Here is a 15,061-nt window from a genome sequence, read left to right on the forward strand (position 1 = left end):
AAGGAGGTCAACGAACATGGTGAAAGGTCTAGAGGGGAAGATGTATGAGGAGTGGCTGAAATCAGTTGGTTTGTTCAGCCCAGAGCAGAGCAGACTGAGGGGAGACCTCATGGCAGTCTACAGCTTCTGCTCTCTGGTGACAGTACCAGGACCAGAGGGAATGGCATGACACTGCGCCAAGGACTGGATATTAGGAAAGTATCCAATCACTATTAGGAAAAGGTTCTTCACTGACATGATGGTACTAGAACAGGCTCCTTAGGGCAGTGGTCACAGCAGCAAGCCTACTGGAGTTCAAGAAGTGTTTGGTCAACGCTCTCAGTCATGTTTAATTTTTAGGTAGTCCATTGTGGAGTCAGGAATTCAACTTAATAGTCCTTGTGGCCCCCTTCTAACTCTGGATATTCTATGATTCTAGTACATTGGTCCTACTTTTCCCTCAGACAAGGCTAATAGAACCGAGAGATGACTGTTTGAGACATGATTTTCAAATGTAATGAACAGCCAGGACTTACCCAGTTGCTTTGAAAAACCTATCTGAAATATTAATATAAAATTAACCAAGTAGAGCTGTGTCATAGTTCTCATACCTGAGAAAACTGTACACACATGGAAATGTAGATCAAAATGACAAATACACATGCCTAAACACAGGAAGTGTTTTTTTAGAGGTACTGAATCATTGATGCTAACAAGCTCTAACCACCTGTGAATATCATATAATCATAGAATGGTTTGGGTTGGAAGGGACCTTAAAGATCATCTAGTTCCAACCCCTGAGCAAATCATGCTCAAAATGAAAGAGATGGAAGCATGTACGTAGCATACAGATTAATTCACTTTTGTGTTACTTCTTTCAAAATACTACTACTGTACTTTAATATTTACTATGGTATTCAATCATTTTAAAAGATAGATATTCAATTTTTATTACCTCTGGCACTGATATCTTCAGATGACTTCTCCCAGATAGGGAAGGACTGCAATGAAGAACGAATAACTGTGACTAGGCGAGAAACAGATCTCACGATAGCATCCTCTTCAAATGATTTCTAATCCAAACAAGTGTTATTCTGTTACCTGAGAATGTGACTACAGGAATGAAGGTATTTCAGTGTGTTAGAAAACAACAGCTGGGACAAAAGGAAACGAGGTACAATTTCCCTGGTCTAAACAGATACTTTTTTCTTTCTTGATGATGCACTTCACAGGTGGCTTCATATTTTACGTGGTTGCTGTTTATTAAACCAATTAAGCCAGTTCATATTCAAACTCAAATCCTCCTGCAAAGGATTTGAACCAGTTTTAAAACTCATGGACACAAGAAATCAAATAGGAATTGTGTTCAGGAATTTGCAGGTTTCATTAATGAGGACCTCTCTTGAGGCTGGTTGACAGTAAAGTGTTTGAGCTGTGCGAGATACTTTTAGTAAGATATTTCCTTTATTTTCATGCTGGCCCCGAAACAGTTAACTGGAAGCCAGAGTTCTTATGACCAGGCAACCTAGGTTGTAACAGAGCTAGGGAACAGTGGAGACTTGGGAGGAGTGTGGCACTGATTCCTGGGTCACAGAAGGTCCACAGTGGGACCCTACTGGTAAGAGAATAGTTGTCTAATGTGAAATCTGTACCTGGAAATGTGTTCATGGCAGCCAGGACAAACAAAAATGATTAGTCACTAGAAAAGGCCATTGGAACTGAGTAGCATGTTAGATTCAGCACCTGACTATCATCAAAGCACATGAATGTCTGCCTAGAGGACTGAAGCTGACTGAGTTACTGAAAGATTATTTCTCCATATTCTTCCTTTCAGAAAGGTTGTGAGTTCCCGCCTACTTTTTTGCTAGGTGTCTCTTTTCTCTACTCTCTTTTTAAACTTGCATGTCACTTGAAAAGTGCTGAGCAAAAATATATATGGAAGATTGTAATATCAAAAAATAGCCTTTTTGTTTCAGCAAATTAAGGTTACTTGCCTAAAAGGTTCAGGGATGAATTACAGAATTACATGTTTGTTTTAAGCTTGTAAGGAAAAATAGAGTAAAATCCAGAGAGCTAGGAAAAGGACTTTAACAGCATTTAACACTGGAAATATTTCATATTTACTGTTTTTGCACATTAAGACAAGTTTTAAAACTCAGACTCTAAGCCTAAGACAATGTTCGTTTGCTAGAATATACTCACTTTTGAGAGGTGGATATATCATTTAGTAGTGAATATTTACACTAATATGACTAAATCAAGTGCCAGATTTTTAAATTCAGTATGTTTGAATTCACTATATGCTTATTATTTGACTAAATAGAAATAAAAACATTTCCTAAATGAGACTAAAAAAGAAAACACTTTAGTAACTATTAAAAATCTAGCATGTGAATTAACATAACACAAAGTAACAAATTTCAAAGAAAGCTGTAGGAAACAAATGATTTAAAGAACTGAAATAGAGCAAACTGACCACTACATATATGATCATTCTTAACATAAGATATAAACAGCGTCTCTTTCATTCATTCTAATGCCCAACCACTTCTGCTGCGTGAACTTCTCTAGTTTATTTTCACCACACATCTCCCACTAACCTCACCATTTCCTGACTCCTACTCCAAGTCCCTCTTCTCCTTTTTCCCACCTTTCCTATTCCTCTCCCTTTTCTTTTCATAGTCTAATTTGCTGTGCAAATTAACAGAGCATGTGCGCCCAAAATACAGGCAGAGGCAAGTAGTAATGATCCAGATTGTTTTTGGATTACCCCAAAAGCAGGTTTTAACTCTTTGTATGGAGGTCGCAGTGACTGAAAGACAAGTTTCTTAGCTGCAGTGACAACAGCCTGGAAACATTCTCATCCTAATTCTGGGAGACACAAGCACTTCAGTCATTTTTGGCCTATGTGTTTGGGAATGTATCATTCTGAGGAGGCTAAACTCATAAGCTGTTTTTGGCATTGCTTAACAAGAATGGCAGCAGTGACGTTCAGTAGTCCAGATGAATGCTCAGCGTGGCCCTGCTTCACCACTAAACTACAGCAGAGGTGGCATTGTGCTATCCAAACATTTGTTATTCTATTAATAGATTATGATGTGTTTTAAGGATGACACTTGCAACACAATACAATGTATTTGTTGGAAAGAAGTGGTTTAAAATTGTATTTTTTCTCACCGTAACCAGATCAAGGAGATTTGCAGCATTCTCTTTTTCATCTTCTGTTCTTGGTTCTTTTACATTCATCTCTTGCAGCTCACTTTCCTGCTTTAAAATGTTTTCTATGTATTCCTTGTGGAACAATGGAAAAAGAACAAGAAAGAGGCAGATGTATGCTTTGCAGAAGTAGACTTAATGGACACATACATAGAGAAAAACGTTTGTAGAAGGAATGGATGCATGTACTTCTCAGTGTCATAAAGACCCTTTCTGTGTGAATCTGTGTGACTGGTTATCTAGAGGTTTACATGGAGAAATAGTTACAAAAACCTAACAGGTCTAAGAGAGATGTATGTGCTAAGAAGGCAACAGGTAACATCTTGCCAAAGTCTAATCAACGCTCATGACTAGGAATACTGTTGAATCTGCAAGAACTGATAAACTGATAGCACCATGCATCTGCTGAATCTGTAGCAGGCCGCTAGCACACATTAGCATCCACAATAAGCTGTGTGACTTGGAGCATATCCAAGAGGGTGGTGATGAGCTACCTAGAATCTCCTGGTGCACCACTGTGACCCCCTGCTTCTCAGTATGCAGTCAGGCATGGCCTCCCAGCTGCTGTACAAGCCAGGCAAGTATGAGTGAGTGACAAGTGCCTGAGTAAACTATGTGATTGAATAAAAGAATGTATTGAGTAAATATCTATCTGCTATTAATAATAACAATTTGATTATATTATTAAGATCAGCTTAATGAATAAAAGATGATCTAACAAACACCGGTTGTGGTTTTTCTCTCCTTTTCATTTGATCTCTATTAGGGAAAAGGAAATTTACAACATCATAGTTGAAAAAGTATCTCAGAAAGTGTCTGAAACTCTGCTTCTACACACAAGTTTACTTTGTCAAAATCACACTGAGTGCTAAAGAAAAGGACGCTTTTCTTTGTCCACATTTCTTTATGCTATAGAAGATTAGTTGGAGGGAAAAAAGGGTCCTTACAGAGGGTTGCACTAACACACCACCCTGCTAAAAAGCTACATGCAATACTGAGTTTTATGAATGGAGAAGGTTGGCAGAAGTAATCTGGTTCCAGTTCTTTTTCGTTCCTTCATGCCTCTCCAAGTAGATGGAAGAAGGAAGAATACATTTTCTTTAGATATTGATTTGGTTCTGCCAAAGTGAGTATTTGGCTAAAAATTTAAGATACCCGTTTCTGGAGAAATGCATTAATTGGACATTGATACATAAGCAATGAGGATTTCTCCTTTTCAGATTAATGCAGTTATTTACAAATGTCTCTTCAGTGCCAATAACTGCAATTCTTCCTTCCTGACATAACAAAGTATTCTTTCTCTATAAGCCAAAACAGATCTGGTCGATGGAGAGACTTAAGTTGGGATTTTGGTCTGGAACTTTTTTCTCTAGAGTGTTGCCTTCGAAAAATCAGCATGCAAATTAAAGAATCGTTTTAATGTATGTATAGACTGTAAAAGGATAAAATTTAATGCTGCTAGATTGGTATGTTCCAAACCATGCCAGGGCTGAAAAGCTGTCAATGATATTCTATTACCTTGTAATGTGAAAAAAATAGTCTAACAAGCTACAATGTGCTACTACCTTCATGGATTTCACACGCCATTAATTTTGAAATTCAGTCTGCAATACCATCATCAAAATATGTTAAATAATTAAGTTATAGAACGTGTAAATTTGTTACTCCCTAGTTGGTAAATAATAATGTGTTTTTAACTCTAAAATCTGTTTTAAGAGCATTTTCACAGTGCAAATTAAATAAATCGGTGTTTTATACCAAAACAGAGAAGTGAAGTATGGAACTGCTGGCAAGGATCAACAGCAGAATTTTCAGATCCTATCTCAGAATGCTTAAACAGGAGGTGCAACTTTTACCTTTTTATGAACCAGTCACTAAAGAGGGATGTGCAGACACTTTATCAGAAGACTACACAGCTATTTGCTAGACATGAACAGTGATGGAATTCGGACTTGAACCTAGAAATATCCAGTACTGATCCACGAAAACTAACTGGTAAAAAGGACTACTGTTTCTGTGACTTAGTCACTAAGCTAACTAGATTTATGGTGGGTTAGAAATACTTGTACAACATTATAAATATAAGTTTTCAAGGCTTTGTGCAGGAAAATAAACCCTAAGCAAAGTTAAAGTAACAGATAACAATACTGACAGAAAAGACACTATTTGTTAGTATACTATCTATGATGTGTACTGGATTGGACCCCATGTATTTGCATAGAAGAGTAAGCTCCAAAAGGGATGGGAGAGGAGAGTTGAGCTGCTTCAGAAATAGATTCTTCTTAGAGCACCTATGTATGAAATGTTGTTTGTTTTTCAAAAGTATTAGAATTCTTGTCTCAGATATGTATAAATTCACATCACCTTCTTTGTCTGTTCTCTGTTGCTCATTGGAAGAATGAAGCAAATATGATTGTACTACCTTGAGAGAAAGCTGTAGCTTTTCTCTCAGTTCGTCACTGAGTGGCTCATACTGGAACAGCTGACGGATTTGCAGTTTATTAGGACATTTTCGCACAGGTACTGGCAAGCACGGCTGCTTTTTAGATTCGATGTGGAGACCCTTCCAAATATGTGTTCTGACTGGAGGATCTGTGATCTTCCTCTGAACATAGGCAAAAACAAGGAAAAAGAGCAAGAGGCTATTTATATTACTGGCTAAATGCAGGTATCAGTAATGACTATCTCGGCTGAAAAGCACATGTTCTGCTTATAACATCATAGATCTAGACAACCAAGTCTGTAGATTATTAGGCACAATTTATCTATCTTACAAACTCTTCATCTGGAAAAACGAACTCTCCTTAAAACTGCTGTAGCACCTCACTGAGTATAAATGAAACACAAGTTGCCTAGATTTTCCCCGACACAGCCTACCCTCTGCTTTGTTTGCTTAATAAACTGAACTTAATGTCACATTGTTTAGAGTTCCACTTCTCCCTCTGTAACAAACATCTGATATTGCTTAAGCAGCAAAAGACAGTTTTGAAAAAGTTATACCTCATGAGGAGAAAATGTATTCCAAGTCCTTGTCTGGAGATTTGGAGGAACAATACTCTCTGGTTCTTTCTTCATTACCCAGGGAGAGGCTTCAAGCAAAGGGCGGAGGACAGTAATACTTAAAACACCTGGTTCAATGACACATTTTAGTAAGAATCAGTTTGAATCCAAAAATGATGGACAAATGTTTCAGACCTCCAGAAAAAATATACTTTCGTAAGTATAAAGAAACTTATTATCAGGTGTAAAAGTCAATGTGAAAATACGATACACATGGCTATAGATAATATTGGATCACTTGAGGTGATCGTAGAATAGCCGACAGCTTTGGATTACTCAGACCACGTTTAACAACTGACTGCCAACACTAGTTGCTTTTAGTCTTGGGTAACAGCTCAGTTGTATAGTGTGTGCAATATCCCGAACAAAGAAGAACAGACCATTGGTCCAAGTTTACTGAATACTAATCTCAGAAGATGTACATCATATTCAGAATAAACATAATTCTTTACTGTGTTTTATACATCACAGTCTGGTCACTGGATGAATTCCATTAGAGATAAATTATTAACTCTTTTTATTATTTTGATTAATTTTGAAGTTTTTCAAAATATTTTTTCTTACCCAAAGTCTCCCTACCCTAATCTTATCTATCCCATTGTTGGACTTCTGATATTGCCACTGGAGGTACTTTGTTACAATGATGCAAAATTGTAAAGCCTCATTATCAGTGCAAATAGTGTACATGGAAAGGCAGAGTATGAAATCTGGAACAGCATCCTAACAGCTGGACCCAAAGAAAACATCAAACCTGGAACTCTTTCTCTGTCTTTCTCTTAACCTGTGATTGTAATACTTTAATGAGAGTCCTTGGAGGTAATACTGAAATGCCACCATTACGAATGACTGCTGGTTGCAAGCAGGTTTTCTTGGCTGGGATCTTCACTGGTATGCATCTTCTCCATCTTCCTGAGATTTCCACTTTCCCTATCTTTTTTGGCTCTCTCAGTGCCCTTTCTCTTTCCTTTTTCCCATGACAAAATTATTCCAGTCAGTTTATACAGTCGGGAGGAACTGATCACAGTTCCATACAGTGGGGAGGAACTGGAGGAACTGGATGATAGTAATATCATCCCCCATATCTACGGGAACCATATATTTCTGTCTTTTTCAAGATATGTTTACTGTAAGTATCTACCTGTTATGCCACAGTATATTTATAGAAACACAGTATCTCTAACTAACTTCACAATTACAATCAGCCATTTCAGGTTGTAAATTCTTGCACTGCTGTAATGGGGTGCTTGGTGCCAAGTACCAACCCTGTATTGGCTTCTCCTACTTCAGTCATATTTTTTCAGCTTCTTAATAACATATTCTTTCCAACAGCTAGACTAATGGTCAACAACAGAGCATCATTGTCTTCATTGATAAACACAACTATATCATTAAATGAAAACTGTAATATATTCAATATTTTTGATGGAAACACACAGAGAATCTATGTATTTGGTAAATGCTTTTGTGTGCATATCTGAGAGTGGAAAAAGATACACCAGTTGTTCCTTCACTGACCCCTTCAAAATGTCATTCATTTAATCTCTGTTTCCCAGAGTTTTTGCACAAGCTCCTTCCCTTTGCTTCACTGCCAGAAGTTTGGATGCCTGTCTGTGCGGGGAAAAACATTTCAAATTTCCTCTCCAAATAAGAGTTTTGAAACTTCTGATCCCACCTTTGTAATTTTTTCTGTTACTAGTTTGTCAGAAAATAAATTAAGTTTTCCTACCTGGATGTTCTTGTACAGGTTCCTGCAAGACCACAGCAGCTGAATCTCTAGAAGCCTCAGCAAGATACTCTTCTACATCCCTGCTCCGTAGGAGTTCAGTTCCTGAACCGTCCGTTTGGATGACGAAGAACCTGGAGAGTCATCCACACAAGTCCGATTGTATTGAACATAGGAGGCAAAGTATTGGCACTGGGGGAGATTGCAGGGCTGGCCTCTGTGAGGAGAGGCTGGGGCTGCCCCATGCTGGACACAGATGGTTCCAGCTGGCTGCAATGGCCCCAGCTGCTGGGTACAGCTGAGCCCAGAAGCCAAGCTGGATCCTCTTCTGGGAAAGCATGTTTAAGACAGGGTCGAATGCTGTGCAGGTAGTGAGGAGTCAGGAAAAAAGTGTGGGAAACAACCTTGCAAACACTACTGTCAGAGAAGGAGGAGGGAGAGGAGGTGCTCCAGGTACCAGAGCAGAAGTTCCCCTGTAGCCCATGGAGGAGACCATGGTGGAGCAGGTGGATATTACCTTAAGGAACTGCAGCCTGTGGACAGCCCACACTGGAGCAGACTTGTCCTGAAGGACTGCAGCATATGGAGAGGACCCATGCTGTAGCAGGGGAGAAGTGTGAGGAGGAAGAAGAGGCAGAGAGGAACTGTTATGGACTGACCACCACCCTCCATTCCCCATACACCTGGTACCACTCAGGGTGTGTGAGGGAGAGGAAGTAGAGGAGTCATGCTGAGCTGGGGAAAAATAAGGGGTTGGGCTGGAAGGTGTTTTAGTTTGTCTTTGTTTCTCACCATCCAATTCTATTTTAATTGGCAATAAATTATGTTACTCTTCCCTAAGTTGAATCTGTTTTGCCCATGACAGTAATTGTTATGCAATTTGTCTTCATCCCACATGATTTTCCATTTTATTTTCTGCCCCTGTCTTGTCAAGGAGGGGAAACGAGCAAGCAGCTGAGTGGGTGTCTGTCAGCTGGCCAATGTCAACCCACCACACCGATCAAATCCAATGGCTTTCAAACTACATTTGGCAAAAATGTAAAAGCATTTTGATGACAAAACAAGAAAATGGAACTTCAAGAAGTTGACATCAAGTGCGTAGATACACAGTACTGAACAAAGAAAGTACCAGTCTACAAAACCTGAACTGGTGCTGTTTACCTGGGGACATGCTCATCATAAATGATAGGTTTCTTATCTTCTGGGAGTACTGATGCTGAACTTTTGTTCTCCTTGTTGTCAGAGCCAATGCTAAGAACAACCACAGATGTGCTGCCATCAGCCATGACCTATAATTGAAATTATATAAAATTATTTGAGTTTCTTGATTTATTTAAAACAGTAACTTACTGCTGCTGGACTGTAATATGATCTAGCCCAGTGAAAGAGACAAAAAAAAAATCATATTTCAGGTGGAGTGATGTGAAATTCACAGGAAAAAAAAAAAGTGAAGACAGAGAAAAAAGAAAAGCATAGTAACAAGCACTGGGTATGTTGTGAAACTGTAGTACTCAGCCAATGAGGAAACAGGGAAGGAAACAAGCATCAGGTAATAGTGGACATAGGGCTATGATACACTTCTGCTGCATGCCCCTGCTTGCAGGATGCCTACCATTGCAATTGTGAATAAATTAGCTTCACAAGAGACCCTGTCTTAGAAAATCAGTGGGATATTTCTCACATAATGCCAATGTATATCCAAGAGAGTCTAAGTGCCAAACTGTGTAAGTTTGAAACCCCTCTATATCCTCTTTAGTGTACTTTATATCAGATTTATCAAGGCATGTGATTATAAACACACATAATCTATAGGAATGGTAATGATTACAATTGATGTCACAACCTTTAAGTAGAATCTTTAACTGGAAAACAGTATGTGGATCACAGACACTTAAATGAACTCAAAGATAAGTACTAACCTAGCTCAGAAGCATGTCTTAGGTGTGCAAGGATCACAGCACAAACAGTGTGACTTTAAAGACTGAATTTTACAACAATATTCACCTTACCAGGCAGATTAGAGTGTTTCTATGGATCTTCTGAAAAGCGAATAGCCTCTCTCATTTTTAATCCTCATTTGCAGAGCTGATTTTTTTGCTATGAGTCAATAATTAAGGTAGCTTTACAGGTGAGGTAAACTGTAGACCATGTGTTTTATTTTAACCTTTCTAAAATGGGGAAATAACAAAAAAGTGAAACCTGAGAACTGTCATGTTCTCAAGAACATTTCAGAGATCTGATTCAGGAACTGCTCTTTTGGCTAGCTAGGCTACTTTAAGAATTAGTACTAGAAGGCTACAAACTAACTGAAAAATGTTTATGAGATAAAATTACCTAAAATGCAGAAACTCATTTCCTTCCATGTATTTTACCTTGAAAAGATTTCCTTCAGGATCCATCACCTCACAAATAGTGCTGGAAGTGTGTTTCATAACATATCTCCCTGTTTGTTTTACTTCCTTCTTGCTGATGAAATTGTAAACTTCATGGGTATAAACTGCTGTGCAATCTTCATCAATGAAAAGGGAGCCTGTCTTGATGGGTAAAACCTATCACAGTAAAAAAGTGATGAGGTTCAGTCCTCAAAGGTGAAATATTCAGCTTAGATGTAGCATAAAAATAAAGAAGAGGTGCAAATCAAGAGGAGAGCTCTCAGATCTTTACTACTGAAACATACAGTTTTGAGGGAATGGAGGGTGAGGAAGAAGGAAGATGATAAGAGTAAGCTGATGCTAGTCTTTGTAAAATCTTTGACTTTAGAAAATTTAAGATTGTGAAATAAGTTTACTATACAGCTGTGAGTAACTATCTAAACATTGGCAGAGTAAAATAGAGAGACTCATAAGATTCATGAAGGCTACAGAGAAGGGAGTTAAAATAGTCAAGGTGAGAAAAGCTGATGGTGTGGAACTCTGGACACAGATAAATATCACCGTCACGAAATATAGTAACTCCCACCTGATATGTTCCCTGTGGCTTTGCTATAACAGATGTCCCATCTCCAAAGATGGTACAACAAGAACCATCCTCACAATTTGTTGTAACGGTAGCAAACTTGGGATTTTCTACTCGTACATATTTCACTTTCTTTGTGATGGCTTCTGAGAGTTCACCTAAGAATTAATACAGAAAAACTAGACTGGAGTAAATGAACCATAGAACAGTCTCAGGATTCAATTTGCGTTTTCTCTCAAAAGGCTGATCAGTAAAAGACCCTCAAACTTTTGATAACATCCTTTATCATATAATTTTGTTGTGTAAACATTATGCAACCTCAGAATTTTTGAACTCTCTACTGAATATAGGAAGATTCATAGAATCATAGAATGGTAGGGGTTGGAAGGGACATTAAAGATCATCTAATTTCAACTCCCCCCCATCAGCAGGGACATCTTCCACCAGATCAGGTTGCTCTAAGCCCTACCCAACCTGGCCTTAAACACTTCCATGGAGGGGGCATCCACAACTTCTCTGGGCAACCGTTCCAGTCCCTCACCACCCTCACAGTAAAGAATTTCTAACCTATTACCTAATCTAAATCTACCCTCTTTTAATTTAAAAACCATTACTCCTTGTCCCATCACTACACTCCCTGACAAAAAGTCCCACCCAAGCTTTCTTGTTAGGTCCTCTTTTAGGTACTGGAAAGCCACTATAAGGTCTCACTGGAGCCTTCTCTTCTTGAGGCTGAACAACCCCAACTCCCTCAGCCTGTCTTCATAGGAGAGGGGCTCCAGCCCTTTGATCATCCTCGTGGCCCTACTTTGGTCATGTTCTAATAGGTCCATGTCCTCGTTGTGCTTGGTGCCCCAGAGCTGAACACAGTACTCTGGGTAGTCATCACTCCAGCTGCTCATTGACATAGAGGGTAGTAACCAAATCCCTGTCTGTGGCACCAATCCTGGAACCATCTTTTTATTTGCCAGATTTGACTGGCCTTTTCAATCCCCCTTCCCTTTAACCGGCAGAACTGTTGAAAAAAACTACCTCTGCTCCTGAGTCCTTTACTGCTGCTCCCAATGCTCTGTAATCCCTTTTGATGCTCCACAGACTGCTCCTGGCTGCATCAGTGGCGTCCAGTTTAACACCATCACTGGTGTTAAACAGCAGCAGCAGATCATAGTCCTTAGGCTGTACAAGGCTTGGCATTCTCTTGGTGATATCCCTGATATGAGCCCCTGGTAAGCAGCAGACTTTTCTCAAGAGCGGATCAGGTCAGCAGATGGGTGCCTCTGCACCACTCAGAAAAGAGTCTCCTGCTACTATCACTTGTAACCTTTTCCTAGTTAGACTAATTGATATGAAGGGAGCAGACCAAAGCTGTCTTACTCAGCTCCACCCTCCCTGCAATGGGTCTTCTCTTTTCGGTCAGCAGAGGGGTGAAGTGGTTCCGTAAGGGCACCTCAGGCTTTGGGGGAAGTCTCTTTCTCCTGTTGGTCCCTGTTGTTGCCAGCTTCCACTCTGCTGTGTTATTGCCGCCCCTCTCTTCTGTGAGTGCCAGTGAGGGAATTTCAGGCTGTTTGGTCTTCTGCAGACTATGCTAGGATCTAGCTGTCTAACTCCTCCTCAGCTTCCTTGATGCTATGCAGCCTTGTCATTGCCCCCTGCAGCTCGACCACCTGGTGCAGGAGGTCCTCCACCTGGGCACACTTTTTGCAGGCAGGTCTGCCACCTGTCCCTACCCCAAGGAAAGATCTAGGCACTTCCAGCAGTCAGAGGTCTGCACTGCAGCCTCACCCCTCAGTAGCTCTGTCTGGGTAGAGGCATTAGCCACCACTGGGGTAGATGGTGCAGCCACAGTCTTTGCCCACCATTCTGCCTTGAGGATCAGGTAGGGTGAGTGCCCTTGGACTGTGCAGATCTGGGTGCAGGGTTAAGGTGTACTTGTCGCCTCCCTCTTGGCCAGTGGGATGGCCCTTCCTCAAAGGGATGCCCTCCCACCCAAACTGCCATGCCAACTGCCACACCATGCCCTTTTTGCCCACTCTGTTTGCCGTGCTCCCTAGGGGCTGCTTATGTGGCAGGGGGGTGGTGGCTGCCATTACTGCTGGCTGTGCCCACACCTTGTCAGCTGCTCTTGTGTGAGTTGTTGGCCCCTGGTGGGTCTCTGTGCTCCCCTGGGGCTTCCCCGGCTCAGGAAACCCCCCTGTACACCACCATCCCCAGCTCCACTGTGGAACCCACCTCCACCAGAGCTGATCGCCTCAGCAAGTTCATTTATCTAAGGATGGCCAGGAGACTACATTCTAATTTATCAAGTATGTAACTAAACATAATGATCTGGATATTTGTAACATACAAGTTGGATAACTCAAATTCTTAATGCCTATGATACATGCTCTAGGATGCGAAGGAATTCCTATTCAGCAGCACAAGTGATGGAAAGCAAATTGAACTGGTGTGTTAATTTGGCCACCGCTTTCCCATTGAACAGACAGGTCACTGTTTTGATTTTTAAAATTCCACACTGTTAACTGAATAATTATCTTTCCCTGTACAACCAGACTTCCTACTTTGTTTGAACAGTTTGTCGGCTTGAGACCGACACAGTCAATATACACTTCATATTAATTACAGAAGACAGAACTTGTCCAGCAACTGAATGAAGCATACAGAATACCCTGCCAGCCAGAAGAAACATGGATGACCATTAGCCTCATTTGTTTCAGGCAAATGTATCTACATGGGGCATTTTCCAAGGTCATATTCAATGCAATTTTGAATATCTCCAAGGTTGTGGAGTCCATGGTTTCTCTGGGGATTGTAAGGATGCCCTGGCTCTTATATATGTATTCAGTTAAGACTCAAATCAGCTCACATGCTATATCAGGATAGGTGTAGAGAGGGCAATGAAGATAACAAAACTCTCAGGCACTGTGTTCTCATGGTGAGGTGGGTCATACAAATATATAAGTGGAAAGAAGGAAATTTGCTTGTTGCTGCAGTGTAAATTTTGCACTGAATACTGATGGAAAAAAAAAGACCAGGCAGGCAAACCTAGTCTAGACTGCATCATTGGATTTGTTATCTAGGCTACTAACATGAGCCTTCTTAAGTATATTTTGACAATTATCTGGTTCACAAGATAAAGAAGAGATAAGTGTGCCCCTTTTGATTTTACCTGTTTCCTCACTATCCTCAGGCATAAAAAGTTCTTTGCAGTCTTGATAAAAAGTTGTGATCCTAGTACCATCAGCATGGTCTACTACTCTGCTACCATCTAGCTTCTCAACGATTATCACTTCATCATCTCGTACAGTCATAACCTGAAAGAATGAAGGAATATGGATATATATTAGCACTGAGATACCTCTAACAGCAACAACAGTAATACAAGATGATATGTATTGAAACTCTGAACAAGCTGGACTACTACAACTTTATCTAGTTCAGACACTGAGGATTTACATTTTCTTCAAAATCTGCAGCTTTTATATTAGTAACAGTGTAATAACAAAGTCTTTGAAAACTGTATTGAAAGAACAGTAAAATCAAGCAAATCAACAGATGGTTAAGGACCGGTGCCACAGACAGGGATTTGGTTACTACCCTCTATGTCAATGAGCAGCTGGAGTGATGACTACCCAGAGTACTGTGTTCAGCTCTGGGGTCCCCAGCACAAGACGGATGTATTAGAACATGACCAGAGGAGGGCCATGTAGGATGATCAAAGGGCTGGAGCCCCTCTCTTATGAAGACAGGCTGAGGGAGTTGGGGTTGTTCAGCCTCAAGAAGAGAAGGCTCCAGTGAGACCTTATAGTGGCTTTCCAGTACCTAAAAGAGGACCTACAGGAAAGCTGGGGCGGGACTTTTTGTCAGGGAGTGTAGTGATGGGACAAGGAGTAATGGCTTTAAATTAAAAGAGGGTAGATTTAGATTAGGTAATAGGTTAGAAATTCTTTACTGTGAGGGTGGTGAGGGACTGGAACCAGTTGCCCAGAGAAGTTGTGGATGCCCCCTCCGTGGAAGTATTCAAAGCCAGGCTGGATGGGGCCTGGAGCAACCTGGTATAGTGGGAGGGGTCCCCGCGCATGGCAGGGAGTTCGGGACTAGATGATCTTTAATGTTCCTTCCAACCCAAAC

General features: G+C 40.5%; 1 protein-coding gene across 9 annotated transcripts in view; it reads right to left on the bottom strand.

Annotated features, from left to right (window-relative positions):
- SPAG17 (sperm associated antigen 17) overlaps positions 1–15,061 on the bottom strand; it is a 114,476-nt gene that overhangs the window by 16,862 nt on the left and 82,553 nt on the right. For all 9 annotated transcript variants that reach the window (XR_010834334.1, XR_010834338.1, XR_010834339.1 and 6 more), the window contains 9 exons: positions 14,100–14,244; positions 10,937–11,091; positions 10,351–10,527; positions 9,140–9,267; positions 7,982–8,112; positions 6,196–6,323; positions 5,618–5,800; positions 3,157–3,270; positions 935–980 (listed from right to left, as the gene is read on the bottom strand). Coding sequence is in view for 6 of the 9 variants with exons in the window: in XM_067004159.1 (XP_066860260.1) it covers positions 935–980; positions 3,157–3,270; positions 5,618–5,800; positions 6,196–6,323; positions 7,982–8,112; positions 9,140–9,267; positions 10,351–10,527; positions 10,937–11,091; positions 14,100–14,244 (1,207 nt within the window). In the remaining 3 variants the exon portion in view is untranslated. The remainder of the gene's footprint in view (positions 1–934; positions 981–3,156; positions 3,271–5,617; positions 5,801–6,195; positions 6,324–7,981; positions 8,113–9,139; positions 9,268–10,350; positions 10,528–10,936; positions 11,092–14,099; positions 14,245–15,061) is intronic.

The sequence above is a fragment of the Anser cygnoides genome, chromosome 1 (assembly GCF_040182565.1).
Source record: "Anser cygnoides isolate HZ-2024a breed goose chromosome 1, Taihu_goose_T2T_genome, whole genome shotgun sequence".
Classification (NCBI taxonomy): Eukaryota; Metazoa; Chordata; class Aves; order Anseriformes; family Anatidae; genus Anser; species Anser cygnoides.